This window comes from Nanorana parkeri, unplaced genomic scaffold, assembly GCF_000935625.1.
Source record: "Nanorana parkeri isolate BGI_ZX_2015 unplaced genomic scaffold, ASM93562v1 scaffold1152, whole genome shotgun sequence".
NCBI classification, from domain to species: domain Eukaryota; kingdom Metazoa; phylum Chordata; class Amphibia; order Anura; family Dicroglossidae; genus Nanorana; species Nanorana parkeri.
In genome coordinates, this window is record NW_017307420.1 from 232,733 (window position 1) to 244,246 (window position 11,514).

At 43.7% G+C, this 11,514-nt stretch overlaps 1 protein-coding gene across 1 annotated transcript in view; it reads left to right on the forward strand.

The window, feature by feature from the left end:
- The window catches only part of DHX29 (DExH-box helicase 29), a 51,002-nt gene that overhangs the window by 36,583 nt on the left and 2,905 nt on the right, over window positions 1–11,514 (forward strand). The window contains exons 22-27 of the mRNA XM_018568190.1: window positions 2,838–3,062; window positions 3,226–3,362; window positions 5,705–5,795; window positions 8,082–8,390; window positions 10,475–10,606; window positions 10,906–11,002. Of these exons, the coding sequence (XP_018423692.1) occupies window positions 2,838–3,062; window positions 3,226–3,362; window positions 5,705–5,795; window positions 8,082–8,390; window positions 10,475–10,606; window positions 10,906–11,002 (991 nt within the window). The remainder of the gene's footprint in view (window positions 1–2,837; window positions 3,063–3,225; window positions 3,363–5,704; window positions 5,796–8,081; window positions 8,391–10,474; window positions 10,607–10,905; window positions 11,003–11,514) is intronic.

The window sequence follows — 11,514 nt, forward strand, 5'->3', positions numbered from 1 at the left end:
TCTCCAATGCAAGGCAATGGGGCAAAGGGTCCTGCTGTCGCGGGTCGTGCGTCGCTACAGCAGGACCCTTTTTGGAGTGGATTTTGCTGCGATTCCATTCTTTGCAATGCAAGCATTTGCGCGATATCGCGTGACAAATTGCGCGATATTGCGCAAAATGCAAATCGCGCGACAAACGCTTTATTTGCAAATCGCGCAGTGTGAATGGGGCCTTAAGGTTATCTAAACCCAAGAACAAAATTGTAACTTACCAGTCCTTAGATGTGGGGTTGCATTAGTTTTCAGTTTTCAGGCTTTGTTTCCCTTTAATCTCACCTTGTGATCCTTCTAGTAACACATTTTCTGTCCTAGCGTATCACCATGGGCTGCTCTCCTTATTTGGAAATACAAGCACCTCCCCCCTATCAACTATTATATTGGGGAGGTTTTTTGTAGTTCACAGAAGATAGCTGAGAAGGCTGATAATATTGTTTGAAATATCAGTTCAGTGCACAGATGGTTACAAGCATGCTGAATTTCTGGCAGGATCAACAGGTGTTTTTAGATTGGTAAGCTGCCATATATAAAAAAAAATTTGGTTCTTGGGTTTAGATATACTTTAAAAGGTAAAAACATAGAATGCCCCTTTCATGTGTGAAACATTTTAGTAAAGTTAAAATTCATAGGTTGATGTACTCGCAAAAGCACAACATGGCTCTAAAGAAGGGAATCCTGCGAGACCCCGAAACGTTGCACCAGCGTGATGTGCTGCTTATACGTCAATAAGTAGACTACTACTCTCTACTACTTTCTTTTTCCCCCGGAAACGAGTCAGCCTATGCATACAGCGTCCGCTGCCGACGGTGATGTGACCGGCGGTTGTTTTTGAATTCTTACCAGTGAGGAGAGGTTCTTGTGATTGTGACGCTCCTGCAGGCTACTTCATATCCACGGGTTTAGTGCATTTGTGAGTACATCTACCTATGAATTTTTAACTTTAATAAATGTTGTACACATGAAAGGGGCGCTCTGTGTTTTTATGTTTTTACATGTGCTGAGGGATTCCCTGACCTTTTGAGGAGCTGCCCTGGAGAGTGTGGAGAGGCTGTCACTGCTGGAAGACTTCTAAGGGCTTGTTCACGCCAAATGCAGACCAGATCTGCATGAGTTTCTGCACACGCAGTGCAGTGGGTTTTGCAGCGTTTTTGATGCGTTCCAGGTTGTTTTTGTAATAGCCTAAAATGGACTTTCAGTGCGTTCCGGGGCGTTTGCATGCGTTTCTGATGCGTTTGCATGCATTCCAGAGCAGGAAAAATAAGGCTTGTTGCAGTTTTTTACATGCTTTGGAACTGAATGCTCTGGTGTAAACTAGAGCCCAAAATACCATTTGGAATACATTGGACGCAGTTTTGATCCGGTCTGTAACTGCTCTGCTCTGCTCCTGGAACACGCTTAGTGTGAACTAGCCCTGAGACCTCTACTAGCGCTGAGCTAAAGACGTTTGTTCTAATACTTTAAGATGTGTGTAAACCCCAACAATGAACTTCTCTTATTTAAATATACCACTAAATATGTTTGTTATATCTGTTCGATAAGTACAAAAAAAATGAAAACCTGTTCATCCTGCCAGAAAACTGTTCCCTCTCCTTATTCTGCACTCTTACCAGCTAGCATTGTTCACAGCTATCTATGTAGACTTCAGAACATCTCCCTCTATGTTAGGGGAGGAAAGAGGGGGTGTTCTTTAGTCCTATGCTAGGTGACAACACTGCTTCTCCTTTCTGGCAGAATCATCAGATAAAATTAAAGAAGAACTCTGCACAAATACAAATCTTACCCTTGCAGTGGGCGTACCCCAGGCCTGCAAGGGTTAAGTGCTCGTTTTGTCTAGGGCTCTCAAATAAACCAGATATACTCCCTGATCCCGTCTCCTGCAGCAGTCGGCACTCACCGAGAAGAGGCATCAGGGATCGGTTTAGCAGCCGGATGAAGCCAGGATCAGGTGAGTAAGGGCCTGTTCACATGAGTTTCAGGTCCTGATCAGGTGCAGATCTGCAGACGCGATGCTATGTGTTTTTGCCGCGTTCCAGTTAAAAAAAAAATAATAATAATTTTTCCCTGCTGGAGTGGGGCTGTCATTAGCCATGTTAGCTGCAGTGCAGTGCGTTTTTAACGCGCTTTGCGTTTCCTGACCGTACAAAATGTGACATGCAGTATTTTTCTGTCGTAACCTGAACGGACTGCGCACGTGAGAACTGTAGCCTATAAAACACATAGGGATACATTGGGATGCATTTTTAGTGCAGGAGCGTACGGATCCGGTCAGCACACAAAACGGATGTCATGTGAACAGGCCCTTAATCTGCTTTATTCCAACCCCTAGAACAAATGAGTACTTAACCATTGCAGTGCAGCGGTAGCCCCTGGAAGGGGAAAAAAGCCTAAAAAAGAACACTAGTGTAGCCACCATATCTAAGATTGGTACACGGCAGTATTTCTTTTTAGTTTTAGATACACTTAAAATAGACCAAAGATACAGTATAAATGGATGAATTCCTATTTGTGAATATGTAAAGAACATGGCATGCATTCGGACATAACAACCAACCAAATGGTTTTATTTTTAAAAGAAAGATAACAGTTGATGGGTAATTGTTACAGCACTTTGCATATTGCTCTCTTTGTGCTTTATGATGTAAATTGAGTCATTTGGTAAGTTATGTAGATAAGGAATTGTATAATTCAATATTAATAATGTCTCTAGTAAGTGCAGCGTGCAGTTGTATATTGTGTACCTTCTATTTGTATGTCCCGTTTTTTGTTCATGTCTGAACCTGTTCTATCTTCTGCCCTAACAGAAGTGTGATCTTGGTTCCCCTGAAGAGTTCCTTTCTAAAGCTATGGACCCTCCACAGCTCCAAGTGATCAGTAACGCTATGAACCTGCTGCGGAAGATTGGGGCATGTGAGCTGGCTCAGCCGACGCTCACTCCCCTGGGCCAGCATCTGGCCGCACTGCCTGTTAATGTGAAGATTGGAAAAATGCTCATTTTTGGGGCTATTTTTGGCTGCCTGGATGCTGTAGTAAGTAAGAGTTTTTGTTTTTGCTCTTTACAAACTGTTGCAGCAATACAGATAGTTTGGCTAGTGTTATTACCTGTTACTGTACAACAGACTGTGGCAATTCATTAGGCACTGATTCTACTCGAGGCAGTGTTGATTTTGTGGTATGATTGCTCCCTGACAGGCAACATTGGCTGCAACTATGACGGAAAAGTCTCCATTCGTAACACCTATCGGTAGAAAAGATGAGGCAGACCTGGCTAAATCTTCCATGGCACTCGCAAACTCTGATCACCTGACCATCTTCAGCGCCTATGTGGGGTAAGACATAAAAAGAGGATATAAAGCATCCTTTGTTTGTCATTCACAGCTTGTAACCTGTTTAGGAGGACTTATTAGGGGGATAAAATTGGAATGCCTGCAGTACACATGAATGACCAAGTGAAGGATTTGAAATCCTTGATGGGAGTTTCATTTACAAGAATTGAAGGAAGCCCAGTATGCCCAGTAATAGTACCGGCCAGTAGTAGAGTTAAGCTAGCCATACATGGTTTGATTTCCCTTGTTCATTCCTGGGGTCTGAATGAGAGAAATCACTTGATTCCCTCATCCAGCTCAACAGCATGGGTGGAGGATACTCCCCTGCCAGCTATTGTATTTAGAAACACAGGGCCCATGGCTGTCTGAATACCCGAACAGGGACCACATCTGATTGGTTGCATTTACTTTTTGGTTCACAATTTTCCATTGTTCAATTCTGTTGAGCCGGCTGGTCTTGACAGGGTCACCCATTGCTCATATTCTGACCAATTCATCAGGAGGCACCCAAAACTCGAGTCATGTGTCACTTGCATTACCTGCCCTTGTAATGACAGTTCTCTGACAGCATTATATTTCTTGTATAACCAGTGTTAAATTCTGTTTCTGTAAAACCAGAGGTATTTAAATGAAACCTTATGTGGCCTAAAAAGTACATAAGTTGACAACATTGATGACATGCAGTCACCTTGTAGTGCCTTTGTTGGTCTTTAAAGTGATTCCTTTGTCCCAGCGGAATCCTATGTATTTGAGTACTAGACTGTACACGGGCTTCATGTCTGTCCCAAGTTTAGTTTAAGCCATGTTTCTCAGCCCTGGTCCTTAGGGACAACAAACAATGCATGAGTTCCAAATGATAACAGGAACTTTTGGCCAGTCAACATATAGAAAATCAGAGTTAAGAAACACGGATTTAGATGAAGTTTAGTGGAATAGTGAACACAGTACTGAATAAAGAAAAAAAAAGGGTCTTCCACGAAAGTGATATCATTCGTGTCCTTGCGTGTCACTAATCTACTAAATGACATATCCGTCTGGATGTCGCAACACTTCTTAAAACTAAACCTTTCAAAAACTGAGCACTTGATCTTTCCTCCCACCCGTGCATCTTCCCCCAACTTTTCCCTTGAGATTGATAACACCACTATCCAACCCTCCTCCCATGCCAAGGGCCTAGGTGTCATCCTTGACTCGGACCTTACCTTTCTTCCCCACATCCAATCACTATCCAAATCCTGCCGCCTTCACCTTTGTAACATCTCCAAAATACGCCCCTTCCTCACCAAAGAAACCGCAAAATTACTCATCCACTCCCTTGTTCTCTCTTGTCTTAACTATTGCAACTCCCTCCTCATTGGCCTTCCACTACACAGACTATCCCCCCTTCAGTCTATCATGAATGCTGCTGCCAGACTCATTCACCTAACCAAGCGTTCAGTTTCTGCCAGCAGCAAAATTACTCATCCACTCCCTTGTTCTCTCTTGTCTTAACTATTGCAACTCCCTCCTCATTGGCCTTCCACTACACAGACTATCCCCCCTTCAGTCTATCATGAATGCTGCTGCCAGACTCATTCACCTAACCAAGCGTTCAGTGTCTGCAACCCCCCTCTGCCAATCCCTACACTGGCTTCCACTCGCCCTAAGGATACAATTCAAAATATTAACAATCACTTATAAAGCCATCCACAACTCTGCCCCCGGCTATATCTTAAACCTTGTCTCAAAGTATCACCCTAACCGTCGGCTCCGTTCATCCCAAGACCTCCTGCTTTCCAGCTCCCTTGTTAACTCCTCCCGTGCTCGTCTCCAGGACTTCTGTAGAGTCTCTCCCATCCTCTGGAACTCTTTACCCCAACCAGTCCGTCTTTCTCCCAACTTGACTGCCTTTAGGCGTTCCCTAAAGACTCATCTCTTCAGGGAAGCCTATCCCACCTCAACCTAACCGCTCGACTATCACGTTCTCAAACAACTCATCCCCACACAGCTCCCTCCTCATGTATCACTTCCCCCTCCCTTTTAGATTGTAAGCACTCACAGGCAGGGCCCTCCTTACCATGTTGTCTTGAATTGTATTGTGATTGTAATGTCTTCCTTATATTGTAAAGTGCTGTGCAAACTGTTGGCCCTATATAAATCCTATATAATAATAATAATCATTTGGCTGTCCTCTGCTGGAAAGAATGAAATTAGGAATCCAGGAAGTTGTTTTTGTTTTTTTTTAGCTGTCTTCATTTTAGTGCAGTAATGTAGAACATTTCCTGCAAATGACTGCTAATGGTTAACCAGTACATATTACTGTCATTTACATAGACCATTGGATTCAGGCTCTTTTCTCTCTGCAGATGGAAGAAGATCCGAGCAGATGAATACGGCTCGGAGATGAGTTACTGTAGGAAAAACTTCTTAAATAGAAAGGCTCTTCTAACTATAGAGGTACAGGCACAGAATAATATTTACTTAAATTCACATTTCATTGGTACGTTTCCTTTTATTTAAGCCCAACTCCACTTTGCTTTTAAATGCTCCCATGCAGTGGGGTTCCCCTCCCTACATTCACTGCATGGGTTACATGCTTGTTTGGCTAAAGGAGGAGAAATAAGCATAAATGCTTAACTAATTCCTCGATCCCCCAGTAACCAGTGCTCTTCTCCACTGTCCGACATCCTGGGTTGGAGGCAGGCCCTTGCTGTCCTCATGTACTAATCAGGAACTCTGTTGAGAGCTCTAGGGGACCGGTTGCAAGAAAAAAAGAGATTCTGCAGTTTAATCACAATTAAATTAAACTCAGGAGTTAGATTTTTTTTAAAAAAAAATTCAAGTCAGCTTTATTATCAAAAAAGAAAGTACAACATAGCAGCAACAGCGCTGCTCATATAAAACATATAGCCACATCAGATAGATATAAAGTCACATGGCAGCATCAACAACAGGTTTCAGGTAGCAATATATATCAACGAGTCGAGGAACATCCAAACGGAGCACACAAGTAAGCATATTGAGATGTAGCTACCGTAGTAGATACGCTGCAAGAATCTCAAAAGACATTTCATACTCTGCTTAGGGAAAGGAAGTCTAAAGGGGTCTCCTTGGTCGGCTATAACAATAAAACTGTGTCCATCTAAATTTCTAGTCACTAAATTGCAGGTGCCCCGAGGAAGCAGAGAGAAGCAATCGCTGAAGGAGAGAAATGAGAAAGAAAAAGTAGTAGGGGGAGCACAAGAGGGAGAAAAGACAATACAGGAATTAAGCTGCCCATACACCTTATAACCATTGCACAACTTTTGTTGTCATGCGATGGTTGTAAGGTCATTATAATTTCGTACAATCTGCCCATCTTGGACAGGCAGATCGTACTTGCGATCATCGCAAGCCCTCCCCGCTGAGGGGAGGGCTTCCGATGATTGCAGTGTGTGCTTGCGCACACCGGCCCGTGCAGCATTTGTCTTCCGACCACGCCACACAACCCGCCGAAAATCGTACGATTTTCGGCGGGTTTTCATGCGTGCTCGTAAGAGGAAAGTCGTACGACCTTACATTAGAAGCGGTCACACGCTGCCCATACACCTGCCGATTATCGTACAATCGCGGGATCACCTGCAATTATCGTACGATAATCGGCAGGTGTATGGGCACCTTTTAGAGTAGAGGAGGGAGAATATATGAGTGGATAGCTACTCACCAACGTCTGCCGTCATGGAGCAGCCGAAGACATTCAAGTACCTTAACTCCATAAAGCTTATTTGTGTATCGCTCGGCTGTAGATCCTCAAATCATCTCTGAATTGGTGCTGACACTGTCCTTCCTTCTGGAGCGTGGCTACTTTTGTTTCCCATGGTCCCTGTGTGTTGGAAAGTAGTCACCGCTCCAAGCTCCCATGATGGACTACAATCTCAATACAGATTAGTAAGCTAAACGTGAGCTTGTAGTCCATCACAGGAGTGAGCTTGGAGCAGTGACTACTTTACAACATACACAGGGACCATGGGGAACAAAAGTAGCCACCCGCCAGAAGGAAGGACAGTGTCGGCACCAATTCGGAGATGATTGGAGGGTCTACAGCCGAGTGACACAAAATAGATACATTTTTATTAATAGTTAAGGTGCTTGAATAAATTTTTAAGATGTAATTTCTGGGTTTAGTGTCACTTCAAACACATGATTCCTGCCATGGAGGGATGTTCTCATTACTATTAGTGTACACTTCAGTACAAAGGGTAAAATAATCTTTGAAAGGCATGCCGTATGACCTACATCAGGGGTTCTGATTTATATCCAGCCAGGAACCCGCAGGTTGACAGGCATGTGCAGTGGCTGGTAGTGCTGTCCTCCATGACGTTGAGCCTGCCCTCCTATCAGGCTTTGGCTGCTGGGCAGGGAGCTCAGTAAAACTGAGCCTGTGGATTAACGTTACTGAACAACGCTAACACCAGAGTGTCCCCCTGTTGACACTCTGGCCTCATTGATGCCACCCCACTGTTCCTTCCGTGAGTTCTGCCCAAGGCAGCTGTCTCAGTTGGCCTTGTGGAAGAAATGGCCCTGACTGTAATGCCACAAAAAAAGTAAAATTTAAAAAAAAACACTTAATTTTGACTAAATAAATGATAAATACTTATGATAACTGTCAAACAAAAGCATATGAAATCACTAAACATCATAAAATGCAATCTTACGGATTTCTTGACTTGCTTAGATATTGTTCTCATTTTGTTATTTCCTTAGGATGTGAAGCAGGAATTGATCAGGCTGGTGAGAGCAGCGGGGTTCGATTGTTCTGGATCAGTGGCTCGCAATGGTGTTTATAGAAGTGGGGACAGACGAGGTCTCTCTACCGAGGAGACGTCTCTTCTTAAAGCCGTACTCACTGCTGGACTGTATGATAATGTCGGAAAAATCCTCTTCACAAAGTCCGTGGATCTGTCCGAAAAGCTGGCGTGCCTGGTGGAAACAGCGCAAGGTAAAGCACAAGTACACCCATCCTCCGTGAACCGAGACCTGCAGACCTACGGCTGGCTGCTGTACCAGGAGAAGGTGAGATTTGTGTGATGTGGGCACATGTAGGAATCGTCTTTTTTACCTCTTATTGGCCAGGAGTACAGATTATGCACTTAGCTCTATAATATAGTGTGTGCCAGGGAATTGATTAGAGGTGATCTGTCTTACTTTTTTATATTCAGCTACTACCTTATTGTGTTTTGTATTGTTGCACTTTTTTTTTTATATGATTTTATGTGTGTGTATTTTGTATCTTTGTATTGTCCTTTTAGGTATAGCAGGTGGGATGTGTATATCTAAGTTCAATTGTACAATCTTGTTTTGTAGAATGACCATATATTCTTTTAATCTTGCCTACACGTATGTTGCTGTTGGGCGATGTTTGGAACCTGCAGGGATAGCACTGTGCCAATGGCTGGGAATTTTTAGGGCGAGACCATTTAGGGCCCATTTACACCAGATCTGTTGCATTGCGATACGTTTTTCAATGGATGCTAACAGAAGGGCACTGAAAAATGAATGTGTGTGTGAATGGAGCCAGTGCACACAACTCTGTTACACTGTGCTGAGAAAAAAAAAACCATGCACAACGTAACGCAACGGATCCAGTGTGAACTAGCCCCATACACACCCATTGATTTTTAGATGCCCTTCCATTAGCATCCGTTGCAAGACGCATCGGAAGGTTCAGTTGCCAGTCAGCGGGCCCTCCGTTGACTTGCGATCTTCATCTGATGTTGGTGTGAATGCCTCCTTAATACCAAGAGTCTAAAACAGTCAAAAAAAGCTTGATTTTTCATGCAGCCTGAGGATCATACCTTCATCAGCAATGAAGGAACTACGTTGCGGACCTGACATGAGATCAATAACATCTGATACTTTGTTTATGTCTGTTAAAATGTTCTCTTTTTTGTGAAGCCCGTGATATGTGCACTAAGAACTAAACACATAAGTGGGAATGTTTACTAAAACTGGAGCAGACAGAATCTGGAGCAGTTGCTTATTGTAACCAATCAGGTTCTCGCTTCAGCTTGTTCAGCTAAGCTTTGAAAATTAAAGAAAGAAGCTGATTGGTACTAATGCAGAGAGTGAGGCTGACATGATGATTTCAGAGCCACCCTTTGCCTCAGTACCATTTAAATGAAGGGTGTCTTGGTGACACCCTCTGGGGGCGGGGGCCATGACGCACTGCACTTACAGTATCATTGTCAATCTTGCAGACTGAGTTAAAGCAGAACGCCAGCAAAAAAAATATAACCCTTGCATTGGGGCTGCCCACACACTGCAAAGGTTAAGTGCTCATTTTTGTCTGGGTGCTAAAAAAGAAAAGAAAGTTATACTCCCCAATCCTCCAAGCCGGATTGCTCATAGACCGGCCCCTGGAGCCTCACTTCCCATCCGCTGCAGAAAATCAAGGATCCTTGAGTCAACACGTTATACGCTGTGTATAGGACATGAGGACATAGAGAGACATACCATTGCTGCAGTGGAGGGGGAAACAGGCTTCAGAGTCAGGAGTAGCAGTCAGTCAGCTCTGTGGTTTGGGTGAGTATAACTTATTTATTTTTTAGCACCCAGACAAAAAAGAGCAGTTAACCCTTGCAGTGCGGGGTTAAGAAAAAATGTGCCTGGAGTTATGCTTTAAGCTGATTGTCATTTAACTGAGGACATCTTGTGGTGAAAAAGAGGTGCTCCGGATTAAAGGTGAGTATTGCAACCTGAGCTTTTTCTTTTCCTCTTTAATACTTGGGAGACCTTCTTCTTCTTCTTTTTTTTTTTTTTAAATTACAATTTAGCTAGGAGTCGAAATGAGAAGAACGAACGAGAAACATTTAATTGGATTTTCTTTACAGCCGATGAGCCGTGGCGTGTGTAATTAATTACCCATGAGAGTATCGGAGACCAGCTTTTATTAGTGTGCCTTAAAAAGCAGGATTCTCGCCACTTGTTTCCACATATCAGTGCTTTCTGTAAGAAGGATTAGCAGGGTTCAGTTTGTCTCTTAGTATGTATGTATGCTAATGTATATGATCAGTCAGCTTGTATTGTGTCTGTCTACCATCTGGTTCATCCATATATTATAATACCAAACACACCTAACATCACTGTCACTTCTGCAGGTGAAATACTCCAAGATTTTCCTCAAAGAAACAACCCTGGTGTCTCCCTTCCCGATCCTCTTGTTTGGTGGTGATATTGCTGTACAACATCGGGAACGTCTCCTGACCGTAGATGATTGGATTCATTTCCAGGTATAGACTGGGAGAATGTCAAGGTGTGAAGAGTGGATATATGGCATTATATTACCACCTTGTCCCTTTTTACATCCACTTTTAATGCCTGTTTACGTATCCTTCATTTTCTGGCTCTCTCACTTTGGCCACATTTTGTTGGTGTGGCAGCCATAAGAAGTCCTCTGTTTGGTGCAGCGCACCGCAGCCTCAAGATATAAGTGTCTGTCGGCTGAATGTGGGTGATCTTCACCAGAAGCAAAGGATTGCCTCTCTGTCTGCATTCTTCTACTCAGACCTGTTTTGTATTCCTCCTCCAGGCTCCTGTAAAGATTGCAGTCATCTTCAAGGAATTACGCGTTTTAATTGAATCTGTTCTGAAGAAAAAGCTTCAAAACCCCAAAATGTCTCTTGAAGGTAGGTGATTGTTAACTGCTACTGTTGTGGAAATTTTACTAGGATGTGTTTTTAGTATATTGTAATATTGTCATCGTGTCTCTCGGTGTCTGGATTTCTGGGCCATGCTCGATTGGCGCATGACCCGGATTTAAATAGACACTGGGGTTAAACCATTGGAGTAGATATCTTATGCGTGGCGGAGCAGTGTTTTCTTAGTGAGTGTGTGGACGCCAAGCGCGGGCCCCTGCGCAGTGCGCGGATTTATTGGTTTGGCGTGTATACAACTTGCTTTGAGGACATAGTATTATTTAACCAGTTGCCGTCCGCCCGTAGTAGAAAAACGGACGGACGGCACTGTCGCATTTGCGGGTTGCCGTCGCCAGACGGCATTTTTTTTCTGCTCGCGCGCGCCCCCTAGCGGGCACGCACGGGCAGAAAAGACCCGTCCAATGCGAACACCCGGTACCGGGTGTTTCACATATAGGCGATCAGCGGGTCCATAGCCCGCCGATCGCCTATATGTGCTCGTT